At 33.2% G+C, this 23747-nt stretch overlaps 4 protein-coding genes across 4 annotated transcripts; 3 read left to right on the plus strand and 1 right to left on the minus strand.

Moving 5' to 3' along the window:
• Positions 1-4305: 4305 nt before the first annotated feature.
• On the plus strand, positions 4306-4524 carry LOTGIDRAFT_60293 (hypothetical protein; the record flags this gene model as incomplete). Its single annotated transcript, XM_009054406.1, has 1 exon — positions 4306-4524. A coding segment is annotated over one exon (219 nt), but the record flags the coding sequence as incomplete, so codon positions are not given.
• Positions 4525-7419: 2895 nt separating this feature from the next.
• LOTGIDRAFT_202003 (hypothetical protein) lies at positions 7420-14200 on the minus strand. Its single transcript, XM_009054407.1, has 7 exons — positions 14177-14200; positions 13194-13347; positions 12593-12742; positions 10504-10724; positions 9563-9693; positions 8592-8661; positions 7420-7599 (listed from the first exon to the last, which is right to left on the minus strand). The coding sequence occupies exons 1-7, from the start codon at positions 14177-14179 to the stop codon at positions 7495-7497; spliced, it is 834 nt and encodes a 277-aa protein (XP_009052655.1). The 5' UTR covers positions 14180-14200; the 3' UTR covers positions 7420-7494.
• A 66-nt stretch (positions 14201-14266) lies between these two features.
• Positions 14267-19947, plus strand: LOTGIDRAFT_202006 (hypothetical protein). Its single transcript, XM_009054408.1, has 4 exons — positions 14267-14314; positions 14876-15029; positions 18965-19045; positions 19701-19947. The coding sequence occupies exons 2-4, from the start codon at positions 14901-14903 to the stop codon at positions 19917-19919; spliced, it is 429 nt and encodes a 142-aa protein (XP_009052656.1). The 5' UTR covers positions 14267-14314; positions 14876-14900; the 3' UTR covers positions 19920-19947.
• Positions 19948-20810: 863 nt separating this feature from the next.
• LOTGIDRAFT_207912 (hypothetical protein) lies at positions 20811-23518 on the plus strand (the record flags this gene model as incomplete). Its single annotated transcript, XM_009054409.1, has 5 exons — positions 20811-21339; positions 21999-22148; positions 22435-22515; positions 22912-23118; positions 23460-23518. Exons 1-5 carry the CDS (start codon positions 20895-20897, stop codon positions 23516-23518), a joined length of 942 nt encoding a protein of 313 aa, XP_009052657.1. The 5' UTR covers positions 20811-20894.
• Positions 23519-23747: the final 229 nt, after the last annotated feature.

Raw genomic sequence — 23747 nt, forward strand, 5'->3', positions numbered from 1 at the left:
ATCTTTTCGCTTGTACCTTGTCTGGTAAGCTATCTTTTAACATGTTACCTTGCCTGGCAAGCTATCTTTTAACATATTACCTTGCCTGGCAAGCTATCTTTTAACATGTTACCTTGCCTGGCAAGCTATCTTTTAACATGTTACCTTGCCTGGCAAGCTATCATTTAACTTGTTACCTTGCCTGGCAAGCTATCTTTTAACATGTTACCTTGCCTGGAAAGCTATCTTTTAACTTGTTACCTTGCCTGGCAAGCTATCTTTTAACATGTTACCTTGTCTGGTAAGCTATCTTTTCGTTTGTTACCTTGCATGGTAAGCTATCTTTTCACTTGTTACCTTGCCTGGCAAGATATCTTTTCGCTTGTTACCTTGTCTGGCAAGCTATCTTTTCACTTGTTACCTTGTCTGGCAAGCTATCTTTTCGCTTGTTACCTTGCCTGGCAAGATATCTTTTTGCTTGTTACCTTGCCTGGCAAGATATCTTTTCACTTGTTACCTTGTCTGGCAAGCTATCTTTTCGCTTGTTACCTTGCCTGGCAAGATATCTTTTCGCTTGTTACCTTGCCTGGGAAGCTATCTTTTCGCTTGTTACCTTGCCTGGCAAGCTATCTTTTCGCTTGTTACCTTGCCTGGCAAGCTATCTTTTCGCTTGTTACCTTGCCTGGCAAGATATCTTTTCGCTTGTTACCTTGTCTGGTAAGCTATCTTTTCGCTTGTTACCTTGTCTGGTAAGCTATCTTTTAACATGTTACCTTGCCTGGCAAGCTATCTTTTAACATATTACCTTGCCTGGCAAGCTATCTTTTAACATGTTACCTTGCCTGGCAAGCTATCTTTTAACATGTTACCTTGCCTGGCAAGCTATCATTTAACTTGTTACCTTGCCTGGCAAGCTATCTTTTAACATGTTACCTTGCCTGGAAAGCTATCTTTTAACTTGTTACCTTGCCTGGCAAGCTATCTTTTAACATGTTACCTTGTCTGGTAAGCTATCTTTTCGTTTGTTACCTTGCATGGTAAGCTATCTTTCACTTGTTACCTTGCCTGGCAAGATATCTTTTCGCTTGTTACCTTGTCTGGCAAGCTATCTTTTCACTTGTTACCTTGTCTGGCAAGCTATCTTTTCGCTTGTTACCTTGCCTGGCAAGATATCTTTTTGCTTGTTACCTTGCCTGGCAAGATATCTTTTCACTTGTTACCTTGTCTGGCAAGCTATCTTTTCGCTTGTTACCTTGCCTGGCAAGATATCTTTTCGCTTGTTACCTTGCCTGGGAAGCTATCTTTTCGCTTGTTACCTTGCCTGGCAAGCTATCTTTTCGCTTGTTACCTTGCCTGGTAAGCTATCTTTTCACTTATATAGCTAATAGATTGAAAATGCTAAGTCGGACACGATATTTCGGTGAAAAATTATCAGAGCATCATAAATTGACCCACAAAATAAAAATCAAAAGAATCTGTAAAGAATTGTAGCCTGTAGAGTGAGCACAAACCAAATGTGAACAGACCGATTGACCGCCAGGGTGATTACAATATACACCCAAAATATATTTGTGGGCGTATAAAAATCACTTCTATTTCACAGCCAAAAGTCTTATTAGACCTTTGTGGTAGGTCACCCTGTCGTGGTGGCGAGACGAACTGCACTGAGGGTGTTGTTGGATATTTCATATTCATAATAATATGTCAAGTTGTTTTCTATACAAAGTCACTATAAATAGATAAATATTTTACTTATAAACCTAACAAAGCTTACATTAATCTCATTCAACATAATTCCTATTTTCATTTTCTTTGAAATTGAGTTCATTGAATGTTATGTGGGCGAGACCAACTAAACTTAGGGTGTTAGTGTATGTAAATTTATATTTAAAATAAAGTAAGTAAAGTGGTTGGTATATAAAGTCAATATCAAAGATTTTTTTTTTTGTAAAAGTTTTCATTATCAAAAACGTCTAAATTATAATTGAAAATATATTAGTATGTTATTTATATCTATATATCTTCTTGATCAAACTGAATTTGTTTTAAAAGGGTTCATTAAAAAGGAAGAATACTAAATGTTCATTAATTAATTAGTTTTATTATGGCTCGTTATATTTAGTTAACATACAGATGTGACGTCACTCATTGATCTCGACGTAACAATATCCTAAATGGTGCTGGAAAACGGCCATGAATCCAATACTGACATTAATAATGGACTCCAAATATTGGACTCTTGGTCCTTTGCCATGTGACCTGTTTTATAAACGTATTCACGATTGACTTGACTTCAAATAGTTTATAAACACTAGTCATAATAATTAATCTAAGATTTATTCCTAGAATTAGAATATGTCAGAAATAAAGCACTAACATCTCTTCATAAACGACACTAATGTTTCAAATTTGATACAACCAAGGGAATAATAATTCTAATACCTCGGTCATCCTTGTCACTTATTACTTATAAAATTTAACAATGCAAAATGTAAATCACGAAACGATACCGTATATGCCATGACAGTGGTGTATTTTGGGGTCATAATAAATTCTCCGCCTTCCTTGATTAGATAAATTTTACAAGGATCCCGAACATATCAAGTGCCCTATTAAATCCAGAAAGGGGAGGCGAGGGCCTTCGGTCCTCGTACCACTATCATTATTAGACTTATTGACAAACTTTCAACCATTAAATTATACTTAAAACCTTCAGAATTTTATTCACACCTGAACAGCAGTTTCCAAATAGCTTCCAAAGATAGCCTTGCCAAGCAACATGACATACGCCCACCAGCAGCATTGATTGTAAGTACAAATCATTGTTTGTAGCCTGTACAGTGAGCATGAGTCAATTGTGAACAGATGGACAGAGGACAATATACTTCCATACTACGTGTGGGTAAATAAAACAAACAAAGCTTACATATCATTCAACATAATTCCTATTTTCATTTTCTTGGAAATCGAGTTGTTTGGCAGTTACCATAATGGGAAGTTAACTCAGTTGACCCACTATCAATTTTTATTAATCATAGTAGACAGTGACAGAATGATCTGAGCGTATCAGCTCGTTTCTTTTCTATCAAATCCAACCAATTGATGAATCGGGGATGGGCGGCTTATCACATCATCAATGAATTGCGCACATTGATATAAACATAATGCTGTGAATCTAGACATCAGAAGATAGATTGACAGTCAAAGCAACATTGTCTAATTTACTTATACCGAATTTATATTTACTCCGACAACCTGAAAATGAATAACCAAAAAGTAGCAGGAATATTACTGTGTTTACTCATATTAAACACGAATACAGGTAAATATCGTTTTTTCTATTAAAATATATAAAAGATAGCTTGTTAGGCAAGGTAAACATACGTCAACACACGAGATTTGTAAATTTTTGTCAAGTTTCTATTCAATACTCAGAATCAACTCGTTACTCAAGACCTTATCAATTCCAATGATCACACAAAGTTTCAAATCCAATGAAAAATGGATTCTATTGGGCGCATGCAAAAATTTGTCATGTTTTAAGTTTAGGGCAAAAACTTTTAGTCAAAGGCAAACTTTTCCACTATATAAAATATATATATGATCACACCAAATTTTATACCTTTTTGAGCATCAATGGCATCAACTCATCCGTTCAACCGTTGAACAAAAAATCCTAAAATTCGAAATGTCCAAGATCTCATCAATATATATGATCACTCCAAATTTCACTATAATCAGATAGAAACTGTAATCTCACGAACAAATTTTACATATTTTGACTAAATTAAATAACTCAACAAACCGTTCATTGAAATATCGTAAAATTCAAACTTCACACCAAGGTTAATCAAAATCCATTGAAAATTGTAGCTTTCATTGGAGTCACAATCAAATATTGACGCGATTTTACTACGTCAAGGGCAATAACTCAAAATCTGTTTATTAAAAAATCGTTAAATTCAAACTTGACCGAGATCTTCTCAATTCCAATACTCACGCCAAATTTCATCAAAATCAGATGAAAACTGTAGTCTCTATTGTACAAGAAATGTTGACGGACGGGCCGACAAACTTTTAACTTCAGTGGTCTTGATAAACGAGTTTTACGCTTCTGAGAATACAATTTTTGTCAAAAAATCCCAATTCGATTGGTTAAAGCAAGGGTCACCAGGTAAGGTCAAAGGGTTTTTGGTTTGAATGTTCAAGAGGTCCGTCGTTAGAAAGTTTGGTCTAATTTTAACTGGATCTATTTATTAAATCTTATCGTTAATCATTTCAGTTACCTGTATTACATTTGGTGACGTAGTATTCGGTGCTCTCACTGGTGGTGCACTTATTGTTGGTGGTCCCTTGGCTCTAGGGGCTGTTGGTTTCACTAGTGCAGGAATAACAGCTGGAAGTTTAGCGGCCGGTATGATGTCGACGGCAGCTGTAGCTAACGGAGGTGCGATAGCCGCAGGAAGCACGGTAGCTGTTCTTCAATCTGTTGGTGCAGCGGGATTAGCAGCTAACACAGCAATAGTTGCTGGAACAGCCGGGGCAGCTGTCAGGGCTGCACGCCGATATACAGCTGATGATGACGAATGATGAAAAGTTTTATCTTTGTTTTTTGTTAAAATTCCGAAACTATAACTATAATAAATAACATTAACACAGTAGATAATAAATAACATTAACACATAATAACATAGTATATATAACACATTTATCTTTAGAGAAGCCTGATTAGATTAATTAGTGTATGTTTTCCATTTATAATTTTGAGTTAATGTAATCTAACTGTTATTTGTTAAGTTTTTGGCTGGTATATATAATTTTCTGATCTGTATTGTTAATAATTACTTAATAACGTTACCTGTATGTCTATTTCCATAACAATTAATGTGTCTTAATGTGCTGTGATACATCTAAATGTCTTACAAGGATTATATAACACAGTAGATAATAAATTAGTCTAAAAACTGATTCTTACCTAGTTAATCGTGCTGCATATTTAAATGTTATTTCAAATAGGAAATCTAGAAATATTATGTGTAAATTTAGATCGGGAACCATGAAACTAAAAATTGAAGTTGGTCGATATTTAAAAATCAAAAGAGATGATAGAATCTGCGACTGTTATAATACCAATATGATAGAAAATGAATTTCATTTTTTACTATGCTGTCCAGCTTATAGAGTTATAAGAATAAAGTACCTCCCAAGATATTGTTGGAGTTGGCCTTCAATTTATAAATTTAAAAGTATTATGAAAAACAAATCTGAAACTATTATTATAAATCTGTCAAGATATATTTACTATTCATGGCAAAAACGAAAACAATATCTTGAGAAGTTATAGTCATCTATTAACTGTTCTTGTATATAATTGGTATATAATATATATAGCAATATAATTTATTATTCGTTGAATCTGTTCTCCATGATAAGCTACACAGTTCTACACATTCTACAAATTTGTTTGTTAATTAATTGTTATAAAAATTGATATAGCAATATGTATTGTATTGTACATGTAAATGCTGAGTGCAATATCAAATCAAAATCAAATCAAAAACCCGTAACTGAACGATAATAAATTAGTATAAAACCAACTGATTTGTGCATAGTTGATAAAACCACGTCAAAACCCGTTTTCTACCTAGTCTCAATTATATTCACTCTAAAGGCTGCTGGAGTAATTTTAACTTTTCACGGACATCATGAAGACTTAAAGCACAGACCATGTTTCTTTCGCAACGGTACCATGATAATTATCATCTAGCCGTTGCTCTCACAATCCCATATTCTCGTCATTAATTTTGTTGGCAGAGAAATTACCTACTTTACTATTTAAACGTGTAAGTAACTTTGTTAAGTTTCACATCGATCACTGATCTATAATTTGGTTGGTGCGAATCAGCAACAGATTTCGATGATTCAATGAATGCCGCCATTATCTATCACCGTCCTTTTACTCCAGATATTACGAGATTCCTGATTGGATATATCGAATGATGACGTATGGCCTGAAAGTTATTATTCTCTAATGACGAGAATATGGTATTGCGAGAGCAACGGTTAGATGTGAACAGTCTTCGTACCGTTGTTAAAGAAACATGGGCCGAGACAGGGGTTTGATTTGGGATGTTGATGTGACATTATGTCTGTTGGTGAAGCTGACCATTGTTCCCAATCTGAGTGAGAGTATAAATTGGGGGTAAATCATGGGTATATAGACGACTTAATGGGCAATGTGTAATGTGCAGGCACACGAACGCACTTGCTGATTTTTGTCGCCGACTAGTCTTTCCGACCGGATGCGGGAACACGAGACATAAACTCTCCAGTCGCTGTTTTCCACCGTGTTGATATTCAACGCCGGGTCGGGCAATTGATAGGGAAATGAATCTAATTGATGACGGTCTGTCTTGCAGACGATAAAATAATTGGCGACAAATATCAAACTGGTTTGAATCTTGTTCTAGAAGAGAGGGGCGTGAGATTTTACTATGATTGAGACGATCAGAGGTCTTAATGACATCTTTACATTAGTTATTTTAATGACAGACACGATTCACAACCTCGACCAGAGACATTACTAACACTAATATATCACCTTTAATTACCTCCCTTGCTTAGCCAACCACCGTCAATCTCCATTCCTAAAAAAGTGTTTAACTTTGATAAAGTTAGTCCAGTAATACCACTACTACTAACTTTACCAATCAAACACCTCACTATATAACAAACCGACCATTTTATCATAAACTATGATATTTATCTCTCTGATTTAAACAAATATACAACTCTTCCATTCTGTTAAAACTAAACAATATAAGATGTAGTAAAGAGTTTTATAAGGCGACGGGGAAATAAAATGTGGACGAGTCGGCAATTTTTAGTTGGAAATGCCACTATCTTGTAAGGGGAGATAATATATTATATTATTGTGGTCTGTTAGGTTACTTATTCTGTGGTGGATGGGGCTGCGTCATTCGCGATTAACTCTTTCTGGAATTGCAGGAGCCATAGGCATCGTACGAAGAATTAGAAAGTCCCAAACAGAAGCTAAAGGTGTCCTTGATACACATAAACATAGGCTTGAGGCAAGTCTCTCAAGTGAATACGACCACCAGCAGCTTGATAAAGAGCTAAATGTAAACTGTAAAACAAACTCTATAACGAGACTGTAGAGTGAGCACGAGCCAAAAAAGTGAAAAAAAAAACAAACGAACGTGATATCAGAGTTTTATGTGAAATCTCTCAAGAAAATCATTGGATCCTCACTAAATTCAATATTGCACATCTTCATAATGATATTGACACACATACAAAAGATCAAAAGAATCTATAGAGAATTGTAGCCTGTAAATGTGAACGGACGGACGGACCGACGGGGGCAACCACAATATACACCAATACTTACGTGTGGGCGTATAAAAAGACTAGAAAACAGACAGTTAAAACTTTCACAAGATAAAACACTAAAAGATGTTGTTTTTTTTATTTATTGGTATTATCAGTATAATTTTAGGCCATTCTCTGGGCCAATTCCTTAGCCTTGATTCTCTCAATACGAGCCTGTTTAGCTTGAGATCTCTTACTGAGTATACCACCACCCCAGGTTCGACGAATCTGAAATTAATATTAAAGATAAATTAGTATATTTTCTAATCAAAAACTTTCTGAAAGAACTGAGCTATTTTTGTTTGTTATAAATAAAAATAATAAATATATACATGCATTCCAATTTTCATCAACATCAGATAAAACTGTAGTCTCTATCGTGCCTACAACCCAAATTTGACATTAATTTCGACCATCAGCAACTTTCGGTCTTATGTGTTGCAAAAAGCTGGTATCAGTTCACTCAGGAGGTAAAACAAATAATATTTGATAAGATCTAACTCAGGGTTAAAAAGCTCTAAAAACCTTCATAGAAATCAGGTTAAAATATAAACTCATCATAGCTAGATCTTACAAATACTCATTATACTTTTTACAAACTAAATAACTGGATTTCTTAGCTACAGAATATACTACTGAAATCCAACATTAGCAGTGGCCAATGCTGTAAATTTTGAAATTATACCAGGGAAGGACAAAGCTTTGTAGAATAGTCTTCCTTCAGTTCAGATAGTTTGCTTACTTCTAATCATAGACTTAAATTCAATTTTTTTTCAGAAGTGAACTATAAAAAAGCTGTTCTGATGATGATTTTGTATCTGAAACATGTTTGAGTAGCGAGGTCAATTAATCTACCAATCAATAAACTGTTTCTGGTAATATTCTATATGGTCTCTAGGATTCACTCTATATGAAACTATGTCTGATTTTAACATAGAAATAACATATCAATGTACCAAGTTCAACTATTTTAAATCTCTACCTCCATTTAAAACCTCAAATTTTTATAAACACTATATTTCAACAAGGTCTTACAATTCACATTTCAATCCATTAAAAATCTTTCAATATTTGATTTTTAAGGCCATGTTGAAATAATGTATTTATAAAAATTCACCTTATTAAGTCAGAGAAGAGATTCAAGTTAGTTGTAACTATGTACGTTTGTTTGTGTTATCTCTATGTTAAAATCAGACAGTAAAATCAGTGAAAACTCTCACCTCTTCATGTCTCTCATTATAGTTGGTTCTGACAGCTTCTACTAACTTACTTAATGATGACTTATCTTCACTGAAATAATTCACAATAATAATAATATCATTATCACCAAGGATTGCACAATGAGGTAAATTCAATAGTCTTAGTACACGTTTGAAATATCAATTACACATTATATTATATAACCTGTACTTGATGACCTATAGAGATTATTGACCAGACCTTTCAGCTGATCTAGCAATGACTGGCAAATACAGCCTAATCAACAGCCTTGCAGTAAACTACATTGCTACTAAAAAGGGGGCTTAAGAGTAGGGTGCAGGTATCCACAATAGGGCATGCCCTCTAATATTTAATTTAGACAGTACACACAAGAAGATTTAAACTTTGTGAGCTCAGGCTCGAGAATAAATAGTTTTCTCTTCACTAGAATCAGTTGAAGGAATTGAAGTTACATCATTGCTACACAAAGTTTAATTTTGTTTTCATTGAAAATAGAATATAGCTCAGAGATCTTGGTGATAGAAAATAAATATCTTCATGATAGGATAAGATCAAGATATATCATCATAGCTATACATTGACCCTTGTCAACAATATTTTCTATTTGAAGGGACAGGTGGGCTATTTTTTTTGACCAATCATACTTCAGTCTCAGAAACTGGAATTTTTATCTGAACTTGTCAGTTATACTATCTAGATTCTATCAATATAAAGACTCAATATTTTAACTGTTTCCAACATACCGTTCGCAAACAAACTGTGACTGCAATAGCCACCTGTTTTACATCATGGAATTTTAATGAATTTGATTGGATTGTTCACCAGCTAATACAGCCAATCAAGTGAACACACTTGTTACAAGAAAGGTGAATATTGCAGTCAAGGTACAAGACAAAGTTTGTTATAGCTTGACATTATGGAGGTGTTGACAGGGCCAACATTAAAATATATGTGTATAAAACATACTTACGAATTAACAGTTGGTATAGCTAAACAGGTAGAAGTTTTTCTGTGGACAACTCGTCCTAATCTTGATTTACCTTTCACAATACAGTATGGAACGTTCATTTTACGACACAAAGCTGGTAAAAATAACACTAGCTAAAACAAAAAAAATACAATTCAGAAATCTCTTATCTATTTATTTATTTTCTTGATAAAAACATCAAATTTTAATCAAACTTTGTAAGCTCAGACTCGAGAATAAATAGTTTTCTCTTCACTAGAATCAGTTGAAGGAATTGAAGTTACATCATTGCTACACAAAGTTCTTAAACATTAAAATTTGAAATATTTTTTATCAAATCACACGGTTTATTTGGTAGCCATTGTTTTCTAGGGGAGGAAATAATTTGGAGACTGCTCAGTTAAAAATGTCACAATGGGGTAACATCATAGATTGTTTCAGTTGAAGAAATTAATTTTACATCATTGCAGTCAAATATATTAATCTAATAAACAAATCAACGAAAAAATGTCAGACAAAATTGAGAGACAGTCAAATACCTAACAAATACAAGAGAACCACATATTCGTGATGTCCATGAATAACAAATCATAAATAATGACGGAAATAAATAAACATCTAGCCTAGCTAAACTATCAGACCAAACTAGTGATTGAAAACAACAAATATTAACATTTCTACATGATAATCATTTACTAGGCAGCAGATGAGCAAATAACCAAACATAAATCATGACTGAATCAGACCAAACTAGTGATCTCTTTTTAATACAAGCCTTCATGTCACTTACACCATTGGGTCCCCCTGATCATTTCTTTTTTAAAAAGATTCCACCCCAAGCCCCTTCCTAATAATTTTACTATAAATATTTTTGCAGAGAACTTTCTACTCCCCACTCCCTCGCTAATAAACCTAATCATAGTTTGTGTCTCACAGGATCTCACCTCAATGGGGTCCACATCATGAGCGATGACAACAAGTTGTGCTTTCTTTGACTCTACCATTCTAGTGACAGTGTTAACTCCAGATCTTACAGTAACTGGTCGTTTAGTTGGAGCGTCTGTTCCTTTAGCTACTTTCTCTTCAGCCCTTTTCTTCAATCGTCTTTTCTTGGCTAGAGCAGTTTCTGGTCTGTATTTATCCATCAATCTAAACAACTGTTGGGCTGCAATAAAGACACATGAACCAATTTATACTAAACCTGTACTTATACTCATAATAATCATAATCTTAACTTAAGATAAAATCTACAAATTTATTGAAATGAAATATGTGAAAAAGATTTTAAGTTGATATAAATCATCCACGGACTGGCTAAAATTTGAAAACAGGTATTCAAAATGTACATCAATTGTAAAAGCCCAGAAAGATGTTTGGTTACAAGTAGCTCAGGGTTAAAAAGCTCTAAAAACCTTCATAGAAATCAGGTTTAAATATAAACTCATCATAGCTACAGTGTGAATTGACAAAACAATCATAGAATCTTTTATACTCTCAAGATATACATACTTAGTCTAGAGACCTCTAGATAATTTACCAGTTACAATTTTATCTATCAGTCAAATTTGAGAAAACTGTAAAACATTTTAAACGCCTAAGAACCAATGTTTTCACCTGTTAATTTTTGATAAGATCTAACTCAGGGTTAAAAAGCTCTAAAAACCTTCATAGAAATCAGGTTAAAATATATCATAATCATAGCTAGATCTTGTTGTTACTTATTTCCTTGACATAGCTACTGTTTAAAATACGAGTTAAAAACCAGACTGAACTTCTAGCTGTGGAGCCAATTACATAGAAATCAATGTTCAACTTTTAAACTTTGAACAAGAATTGGAGCTCAGAGATCTTGGTGATAGAAAATAAATATCTTCATGGTTGAATAAGATCAAGATATATCATCATAGCTCAAGTCTGAGAAAACACCCAAAATAACTCTTTATTCCATATTCAGATACATTCAACTACTCTGACTATATTGAACTCTGAATTGAATTTATCTCTTATTTCATGAATATTCAAAATTAAATACCATTTATCTTACAATGTCTTCTGGTCAATAGAAATATATATATATCTATTATAGTGATTTTATATTTAAAATAGACACACTTCCCTTCCAGAAAATTCATGTGTAAATGACCTACTATTCAGACTGAAAATTCCCCTCTATTAAATCATGTTTACAAATAACTTTTCAAGTGGTTAACATTTTCATCAACCCAAAGACAATCTAAGACTCTCACTAGTATTTTGTAGTTGATATTTCAATTCATATAAAAATGATTGCCAAAATTCAATTCAGAAAACATTGTAGTCAGAGAGTAGACATGTTAAGTAGCCATTTAACAATTACCTGTAGTACCACTGAAATTCAATTTTTTATGTCCTACTTTTTGATAAAGACGTTGCTAGAAAGTCCAGCAAAGCTATTTGTGCACCAACAGGTAAGATTCTGAATTCAACTATTTAAGAGTCTAACTTTCCTAATGCACAAAATATCTGTTTAGATTTAGATTTACAGTTTTTTCAATTGTGGAAATGTATGACCCATAGATGTTCTAATTGAAAATTGGACTGGTGCAAATTGATACAAGCAGTGTCCCCTGATACAGATTACATTCAGAAAATCTTTATACAATCTTTATACAATCTTTATACAATCTTTATCAAATTAACATGTAAAAGATATGTTTTCTTTATTCATTTCATTCAATAACTAAAGATCTAAGTATCTTTTTTATGATGATTCTTAAACTTAACTTTGTAAGCTCAGGCTCGAGAATAAATAGTTTTCTCTTCACTAGAATCAGTTGAAGGAATTGAAGTTACATCATTGCTACACAAAGTTTAATTTTGTTTTCATTGAAAATAGAATATAGCTCAGAGATCTTGGTGATAGAAAATAAATATCTTCATTATAGGATAAGATCAAGATATATCATCATAGCTATACTTGTACTATTATATTTTGAATGTGTTAATGAGAGCTGAGATTTAGCTCTATCAGAGTTTACAGATGTTAATACGTACCAGTTTGTCTGTCTAGGGTCTGAGTGAACTGATTGATTGGTGGAGGAATACGGATTCTCTTGTATAAAACAACTCGTTGACGTTGTAACTGTACGTATTTAGGCCATCTTACAAATCTTGTCAGATCACGTTTTGGTTGGATATCTTGACCTAAATTACAAAATTAAACTGTTAGGTTTCAGATATTTCAATCACAATATTCAGTAGGCTTACAATTTGGTTGAATATTCTGGGTTTAACAAATCATCTCAAGTTAAGATTTAAAGAATGAGGCCCCAGGCTGTTCTATGAATTTCGAAAGATTTAACAAGCTTTTTTTGTAGCACACTGTTTGGACTATGTTGACTATTAGATTACAACATTCAATGGATTCTCTAATGCTGTAAACTGCCTATTATGCCACTATGCTGTAGACTGCCTATTATGCAACTATGCTGTAAACTGCCTATTATGCCACTATGCTGTAAACTGCCTATTATGCCACTATGCTGTAGAGATACGGCTATTGTAAAGTATTTATAATTGATCACAAAATACACATATAGTGACTTATCACAATCTATGTACTGAGTTCCAACCATCAAATGAATAATCAAATTACCAATTCGGAAATCCTTTCGTCTCTTGATAAATAAAGGATTTGATCTCAGTTTTTTAGCATCAACTTTCTTCTTGGAAAGAGGAGCATCAGCAATCTTCTTTTTGCCTCCCTTCTTGATAGTCTTTCCTGACTTCGTCTTCGGCTTAGTAGGAGGCTGAAATACAGATAACAATCTTTAAATTTCATTCAAAATAAAACTTCAAAACATACAAAATGGTCATAATTGAGTTGATTAGTTCCTTCTCTTCAGACAACAAATCAGCTTACTAAATCAATTTCTGAAGGAAACTACTAGGATTCACAAGGGATCCTTTCTACCAGTTGGTCCTGGGCCAAATATTGATCCTTCTCCTGGATTATCCATACCCATTTACAGTTGGGTTCATTGGAATAATGAGGAAAAGTCATCAGACTCTCACATGCTGTTTGAGATTGATACCCACGTCCGTGATCGAGGGAGTGAGAAAAATCCCGTAACAGCGAGGGATTAAAACCAATCTATTGCACCTACAAACTATGACTAACTGATGTTATATCCCTATGTTCAACCAAATTGGTCAAACTCCAGTAAGGAAAGCACCTTCAAGCACAGATCAAGATACGCCATGGACGCCTAACTAAACAAACGACAACCATGACCCTAACTAAACAATCAACAACCATGACAGCATAGATCTCATTATATCAGCCCTGCAGCCATTAACGGATGTATGCAAAGGGCCTAAAGTGTTAATTTATAGCAAGGGCCAATTCTACGTGGATACAAACCGACAATGTGACATCTCTCAAGCTAAACATAATATTTACATGTACGTCTTTGAGAGCAATCTATACAGAATCTAAGGAATATCGAAAGGTAAAAGCAAATGGGATTGAAAGAAAAATGGTTGAAATTTCATTATATAGCTTTATCGAAATATGCAACGGATGGTAGAGAAGATTGGAGTGGATTTTGTCGAGAAAAATTTCACTCATCAACCCACCATGTTGGCTGTTTGCCGGAAAAGGTAGAACGGAAGTCGAATACAAACCACGTGACGAAATTTACTTCCGGTGTAAACAAGAAAAAAGAACAAAAAGTGACATTTTCAAATAAAAATGTTTATTTGGTAATTTAAAAGGTTTGAATTTCTAGAATAATTCTGTTGCAAAACAGAAATTTAAATTGTTAGTCCTTGAAACAGGAAAATTCGTCATTGCTCCTCCAAAAATTCTGTAAATTATAAAACTCAGCTGGGTCTTTCCCCTGCTCCTGTTAATCCGATAAACTCTTTTACAACACCAGAAAATAAAATGAATGGAGTTTTACGTCCTACTTTTCTGTTTACAACAACAGATTGTTATAGAAGGGTGTTATAGAAGATACTCTCCTATAGAAGCATTGGCACTAACAACAATATCTCTGTGTGTAGAACAACTCATGCCTATATTTTTAGTAGTAATGGCCTAAAACCAGAGGCTTTCTTGTCCAGTGGAACAAAAAAATTCCTTCTATATGGTCTATATTTTATATGGAAGCAATTATTTGTTTGCACTGAACGAAAAAGCCTGTGCTAAAATCAACATATTCAAAATTTTGAATTTCAATGGAGTCATAGGGATTATGTAGGTTACCAATGCCCTGTTCTACCATGAATCTTACGATAAAAATTTGTTTAAAATGGGGAATTTTTTTTTTGCAGTTGAACGTGTGGAGAAGATTTAAGAATGGCTCAACAACCACAACGAGTCTTACCCCAGAGTAAAGATGCCCTACTCCAGTCATATAAAAAACATCTGACAGACGACATACAGTCTATGTTACGTAACTTTACTGACATTATGAGAATCGCTAGAGTAAGTGACAAATGATAATATATCTTACACGGATTGTAAAGAGATTTTCTAAACTTTTTATATCTTTTGGGGACTTAATTGTATCTATTCCAATATTCAGTCCAACTTGAATGTTGCAATTCCATTAAAACTAAGTGTGTGATGACGTCTATGTGAAGACGACAGGGGAAACACGTAGAAACGTTGTATAAAACTTTAACCAGTGATTGTTGTTCCATTAAGTTGTTTCTATATATCATACTTACAATTACTAAATGTCATTTAAAGATTTTATGACGTCAATATCTCAAAAGGTTAATGGATATTCAACAGCTTTTGCCATATTGATGTCATATATTGTTTAGCATTTCTATAATTACAGAAACCACAAACATCTGACTCCATCTTCAAATGATACAAATAGAAGTAGTGCTCACACGAATAGTGATTTTTACCATTCAACTATTCATAAATGGCCCCAAAACATATAAAAATAATTAGATAACCTCTTTACAATCCTGTTTATGATTCTGTTCAATTTTTTGTTTTAATTTATTTTTTCTCGTATTTTCCATTTCTATTTTTTGTGTTATTAGATGTTATCATAGTTAGACAATCTATTTCAAATTAGATTACAATTTGGTTTTGTTATTATTTATTGACAGTCTCCATTGTAATTTAACATGATATATACCATGGTCACGTACTGTTGACGTTCATCATAGTCCGATGACCTTGAATGAGTCATTTTCACTCATAATTCCAGTCAACCCAGCTGTAAATGGGTATGGATAATACAGGAAAGATCAATGCCAAGAGGTTTGGTCAAGAACCAGCTGGTAGAAAGGATCCTTAACTGTGAACCTTCGTTGTTATCCTTGTAAAATATAGTTGTTTCTTATTTTCTTTCTTTTCTTTCAACCAATCACAGCGTGTCATTCATAATACTTGCTAAATATCAACTTTTGGATACTGAAACCCGAAGTTGAGTGATATAACCAATGAGTGATGTGACTTTTGCTACGCGCTTGTAAAAGTGATTCTGATTGGCCGAAGATTTGCATGTGATTGTCTGCTATAAATAGCTTGAAACGTCACCAGTATGTGACCTTGGTATAAATCTCGTTAGATTACAATGGAGACTGATAAAAAATATAGTGTGAAAAGGAAATTGTAATGTAATTTGAATTAGATTGTAAGTTAGATAACTCTATATCATGTTATAAATGATAATTATCCTAGAATTTTATTTCAAGGAAAATACATCCCCCAATTCCTCGGTAAGTTTTCATCAGATATCATATCATTGTGGTTGCGGGTTCCGTTTTCAACCATTTTTCTAAAATTTCCAGACTTTACAGCTGTCATTGTCAACTCAGCATTCAAAAAGTCAAGATACATTTTTAAAATGGACAATCTTGTGAAAAACAAAACCAAAATTATTTGTGACTTTCTCACATAATTTTCTTTTACTTAATTTTGTAAAAGAGTCTTTTAAGAAAGTTTATATCAATCTTTTGGTATTTGTCCACTTTCAATAAAACACAATCATGTTCTTGTGAAAAAAAACCCTCATTTTCTTGCTGTCTAAATTTTGGAAAATGGTTGAAAACAGGAATGCTAAATTTTCTCTGAGTTTACATAAAGAGGTAAAAATAATAAACCTTCTTCATCCTGCTAATTATCATCTGGTGTGGGAAAACAGTCTGTGGGTGGAAAGGATTTGTCCGTTTGTTCTGGTTACTATAGAAATAGAATTTTTATTAAAATGAAATTGGATTATGACATGTTATACATCTCTACAGTATCAAACTATTACAAACTTATACCTTGACTGCAATAGCCACTATTCTTGTATCATGTAAGTTTGTAAATGCACCGATTTGATTGGATTTTACGCTAGCGAATATAGTCAATTGGAGCTCTGTACAGAAAGTCAGTAAGCAATAAAACATAAGGTTTACAGTCTTTCTGTCGAGGGCTCTGATTGGCCAATCAAATCACAGCTTTCATTAAACAAGAAAGATGGCTAATACAGTCAAGGTATAAGGTGAAGTTTGTGATAACTTGACATTGTGAAGATTCTTGTTATTTAGAAAATTATAAAATGATGCTAAATGTTTTGCTAGCTAATGACAGGGCTGGTTTAACAGATTGGAAGACAAACTTACTGGTAATTAAGATATAATGAACAAGGATATTGTCAACTAGATATTTACTTTACCAGCTGTTAGAGTTGAATTATAATATATCATATATAAAACACTTTCACTTGGTTTAGCAAATATATAGAGTTCTTAAATTCCTTAAAATTAATAAAAACAGGATATATTGAACACCCTTAACCCCCAAATAACTTGGAGGAGGGTTAATTTAATTTAACATTTAACATTTAACAACAGTTAGACCATTGATTAGACTATATTTACCAGTCATGTCTGACTAGAGCTCTAGACCATTGATTAGACTGTATTTACCAGTCATGTCTGACTAGAGCTATAGACTGTTGATTTAACTGTATTTACCAGTCATGTCTGACTAGAGCTCTAGACTGTTGATTTGACTGTATTTACCAGTCATGTCTGACTAGAGCTCTAGACCATTGATTAGACTGTATTTACCAGTCATGTCTGACTAGAGCTATAGACTGTAGATTTGACTGTATTTACCAGTCATGTCTGACTAGAGCTATAGACTGTTGATTTAACTATATTTACAAGTCATGTCTGACTAGAGCTATAGACTGTTGATTTAACTATATTTACCAGTCATGTCTGACTAAAGCTCTAAATTGTGTTGACTGTATTTACCAGTCATGTCTGACTATAGCTTTAGACCATTGATTAGACTGTATTTACCAGTCATGTCTGACTAGAGCTTTAGACCATTGATTAGACTGTATTTACCAGTCATGTCTGACTAGAGCTATAGACTGTATTTACCAGTCATGTCTGACTATAGCTTTAGACCATTGATTAGACTGTATTTACCAGTCATGTCTGACTAGAGCTATAGACTGTATTTACCAGTCATGTCTGACTAAAGCTCTAAATTGTGTTGACTGTATTTACCAAACATGTCTGACTAGAGCTCTAGACTGTTGATTTGGCTGTATTTACCAGTCATGTCTGACTAGAGCTCTAGACTGTAGATTGGACTGTATTTACCAGTCATGTCTGACTATAGCTTTAGACCATTGATTAGACTGTATTTACCAGTCATGTCTGACTAGAGCTTTAGACCATTGATTAGACTGTATTTACAAGTCATGTCTGACTAGAGCTATAGACCATTGATTAGACTGTATTTACCAAACATGTCTGACTAGAGCTATAGGCTGTATTTACCAAACATGTCTGACTAAAGCTCTAGACTGTTGTTTTAACTGTCTTGCCAGGCATGTTTTCTATTTAGCTTCCTGTTATATGAATATTTTTATTTCTGTTGGGGTTTGGAAGAAGAATTTTATAAATTTGTGCTTATTTAAGTTTTCTTTGTTTTTTTTTTTATTTAAAGGTGTCCCCTAAAGTCTTAATAGTCTTACAATAAAAACGTGTCCTATGTCTGAAATTTACATTGAGAAATAACATACTTATGATGAAGTTGAAGGTTATATTTTTGGAGCAATGGGGGCCGAACTCTCCTATATTGTAAAGTTATGTTTATTGAAGACTATAACAATTTACAACATTCCAATTTACAGTCCAAAGTAGAAGACTATCAGAGCCTTATCCATGAAAACTTAACTTAAGATGATTTGAGTATTCCAGTCATCTGATTGGTCAATAACTAAAAATGATTTTAAATTTAGTTTTATTATCCAATCAAATTACTGTATTTTTTTAAAATCTGGATTTTATTTCAGCTTTGTTTTAAAGAATAAGGACCCTGTATTGTTTTGAAACTGATATTCAAATTCCGTCAATATTTGATTGATATGTTGTGATAAATTTCAGGTGGAAGAAGAATCTCAGATTAGTCGACCAACTCAATCAGAACAAAATCAATATGAGATGCAAGTTCGTGCTGCTAATATAGTGAGATGATTTTATCATTCTAATTCTTCTTTACTTCTTGATACCAGTCATCTTCACAATATCAATCTATTACATACTTAATCTTATACCTTGACTACAATAGACATCTATCTTGTATCACATCTTCACAATATCAATCTATTACATACTTAATCTTATACCTTGACTACAATAGACATCTATCTTGTATCACATCTTCACAATATCAATCTATTACATACTTAATCTTATACCTTGACTACAATAGACATCTTTCTTGTATCACATCTTCACAATATCAATCTATTACATACTTAATCTTATACCTTGACTACAATAGACATCTTTCTTGTATCACATCTTCACAATATCAATCTATTACATACTTAATCTTATACCTTGACTACAATAGACATCTTTCTTGTATCACATCTTCACAATATCAATCTATTACATACTTAATCTTATACCTTGACTACAATAGACATCTATCTTGTATCACATCTTCACAATATCAATCTATTACATACTTTATCTTATACCTTGACTACAATAGACATCTATCTTGTATCACATCTTCACAATATCAAGCTATAACTTCCTCCCAGATAGGCCTACATCTATGTAATATGTTTGTTTGTCTCTTTTGATAATCCTGATATTTTCTATTTTTCAGGTCCGAGCTGGAGAATCGTTAATGAAATTAACCTCAGATATCAAACAATTTTTAATTTTAAACGACTTTCCATCAGTGAATGAGTCTATCACTCAGAACAGTCAGTTATATAAACATTTACAAGCCGAGGTAGACAGTAATCTTATGTCTTTACGTGATGAAATGGCAGCAGATTTATTTGAATTAGAAGAAGAATATTATTCATCATTATATAAGTAAAATTTAAATAAAGTGTGTGTTTTTTCTCTGGCTGTATTTTCTATTCTAAGTTTTGTTGTGCATGGTTTTAGGCAATAAAAGAAAGCTTGCTGTCAGAAGTCAAAAGCCCATGTCCTTATGTCACTTTAATTTTCCCCGTCTGTCAGAGATACAGGTCTGAGGGGTGGGGCTGACATGAAATATGTGATGAGTGACTAGTTTTAACAACATAAATTCAATTTACAAAAGCATAGGCCAAGGTGAAAATTCTGATGTCTGAAGGACGCAATGAATTAATAATAATGATTTTTAAATAATTATAGGTCTAGAATAAGAGAATACAATATATGTGGTCTGGATTAGATCTAGTTATAGATGTTTATAAATCTATTGGTCTAGTTTACTTTTCACACTTAGTCACTTTTCACATGTTGGTTACAGGAAGTTGGTGCCACTGTCTTGAATTATAAACTAAATTTAGTTAATTTTTATCAGTAAATCAGAATCCGAAAAGTAGTACAAAATAGGTAATTGCTACTAATGGATGAATAAATCCCAATGTAAAAAATACACGAAAGTATCCCTTTAAGAATTTTCGATCATCTAGTCCAAAACGACTCTGCTCATTTTCCTATACCGAATCCAGTCTTGTAATTCGAGACTAAATCCATACCGGAAGTACACGTGTATCTTTATTTTGATTGGTTTATTTTATCAATATGGCAGCTCTTGTGAAACGTTTTCTTCGTTTTCATCAGAAACTTATATTTTTAGCTGATTAATTGCGATTTTCGTTGCTGATTGTTAAAGATTCATATGGGCTATAGAAGTGTTCTGAATATTTAACGAATTGTTACGGAAGTTTTGAAGATATTATAGGATTAGACCAAATTTTAGAATTGTAAACGAATTGTGATTTCTACTTTCGGTTTGTTATGGTTTAAACATAATTATCGACATCGATTACATTTGGACTCCATCCTAAAAAAAACAACAATGTCAGGACGAAGGAGAGGGACGAATTTAGGACTGATACTGTTAGGATCTCAAATAATGAACGTAGGGGTGAAGAAAATTCCACCAGTGACATTAGCATTAATTGCAGGACAAGTGGCAATATTTTTGGATTTTCTCCCCCAGTATTTCTACTCGGCTAATGCTGTTTGTATGAGTTCATACATTGTCTGGTATCATAAAAAATGGGAACGACTATTTTTATCAGCATTGTATCATGCTGATGACATGCATCTTTACTTCAACATGTCCTCGTTGATTTGGAAAGGAACGTTTTTAGAGAAGAAGTTTAAAAGTATATATTTTGCGTATTTGGTTGCCGTGTTTACAGCTCTGACTAGCGTCACGTATGTAGGGTTGAATTTATTACTAGAAAATACACTAGAAGATCATTCATATGGTATGCAATGTGCTGTAGGTTTTTCAGGTAAGTAGATTGTTCTGATTGTTGAGAAATAATAATAATCTGGATCTACATTTAAATTTGAATTTACTGATTGACCAATCAGATGACTGAAATCCTAATATCATCCAAAGTTAAGATTTTGAGACTTTTTTTAATTTCCATTAGACTGGGCGACTGTAAGCTTATAACTGTATAAGTTTAATATTTTATAGAGTCATTGACCAAATAAATGACTTGAAATGAACCTACCTAAGCAATTTGATAGAAATGAAAACTGGAGATCTCTGTTCATGTTCAACAACTAGAAAAGATCTGCCCAAAACTTAGTGAACTTACTGTGGTGATCGTGTTTTTTCAGAGGCAGCACCTGAGATATTGAATAATCTACCAAAACATGTTTAAGCTGTAAATTCAGTGGACATAATCAAGCCTGGACTTAAGACACATTTACTAACTTGTTAATACCAGATATGACACAGCAACTCAGCACCATTGAGTAGAACATTTCTAGACAATAGACGCTATATAAATTATTATCATTATTATTATTATTATTATTGACCTGAAGTCGGGCTATTGACGTGTTCCAGATATCTAATCCTAATCAGTATGGCAGAATTCTGATATTATTTATTATTTTACAGTACTATATTAAATACTATTAATATATTTTATTTCAGGTGTATTGTTTGCATTAAAAGTGTTAGTAACTCACTATACTCCACCTGGATTACATTACGCTCTAGGTTTTATACCTGTACCATCTAGATATATTTACTGGGTAGAATTAATACTTATACAACTGGTCACACCCAACGCTTCTTTTACTGGTACGTAGATTTCTCTCCTTAACAAAATATCCATTAAAATATCTTACTCATAAAAAATACATATATACACTTACCCCTATCGGAAAAAATTGCATCTATACTGAAACAATTGTCTTATGAAATGGATTGAAGGCAGTAAACTAAGGCTCCCTGTGATGCAGGCTGTACAATGTTATTTTCCTCATTGAACACTGCATGGGATATGAATATCACTCTGAAGACAAATGTCATTTATAACCATGAAAAGTATACATGTAATTGAATTGTATTTTATTGATATTTTTAGGACATTTAGCTGGTATTGTAGTGGGGTTGTTTTATATTAAAGGACCTTTAAAACCAATAATGGACTCTATTCTGTCACCAGGTGAGCCATCTTCACCGATCTCTGTCTCATACCTTGACATCAATGAACTTTTCTTGTATCAGATGCAGATTGTAAACGCATCAGATTTGATTGGATTATAGTTAGCGAATAAAGCCAATCAGAGCCCTGGACAGAAAGACTATATGGCCTATTTGTTTACAGTCTCTCTGTGGAGACCTATGATTGGCTGTATTTACTATCAAACAATCCAATGAAATTGAGGTGATAATCTAATTGGATTGGATAAAGCTAATCTTATGCTGTCAACAAATGTTTCTGATACACAATCTTTATCAGGACAGCTGGTTTTTGTAAATGAAAAGTGAATTGTTTTTGTCTAACACTTTATATTTTATATTCTTCTCTATTTAGAAACCACATATACATATCATTCAGAGAGAACAGGTCAAAGGTCAGGTTATTCCAGCCAATCAGGTTACAGTGGATACAGGGGAGGTAATTATAGAGCGGAACCTTCTGCCCCACCCCCACCATCGTATGGTTTTCATGAAGAATATACAGGAGGGTTATCAGAAGAAGAACAGTTACGTCGAGCTAGAGAAAATAGTTATAGAGAACAACAGGCTAATACTGGGGGTCAACGTAAGTTACTTTTCTATTTCATGGTGTCTGAGGGAATCTGTAGGTCAGGGGGTAAGAGGGCTGGGAACCGTCTGCATTAGCCCACATGAGGCAGAAAAGACAGTCTTTTCATTTTATTTTCAACCTACTGGTAATTATTCCCTAAGAGAGTAATTTTGATATTTTTGGGTGTTAATGAGTCACTGTTTGTTGTTACGTTGAAAATAATTGCAGGGAAAACGTGAGAAATAATAAGGATTTATAATAGGAAGGGAGGTAATTCAAATAAACAGAAAGAGTTTGGAAATCCTGATATAGAATGTGGTATGAAGTCAAAATAAGATTTTGTTTTAATGTTTTAGGATTGTATCCTGATTTAGATGATTTAAGAAGACAGAGAATGAGGCATTATAATTCCTGATATTAGTTCTACAGAATTATAACTACAACAACAATCTGTGATACAGACATTTTATATAGTAGACAGAACAGAATTACTTTCTGTAAACTTTCTCTCTATAGGTGAAGGTAGAATCTGTGGACAACTAGCAACATTCGTTAGAATCTTATTTATCACTGGATCATCACAGTTGTTTATGAAAAATAAGAAAGAACTATATTTTACAATAACAAATTAGGCTCAATTATGA

Source organism: Lottia gigantea (assembly GCF_000327385.1).
Source record: "Lottia gigantea unplaced genomic scaffold LOTGIsca_216, whole genome shotgun sequence".
Taxonomy (NCBI): domain Eukaryota; kingdom Metazoa; phylum Mollusca; class Gastropoda; family Lottiidae; genus Lottia; species Lottia gigantea.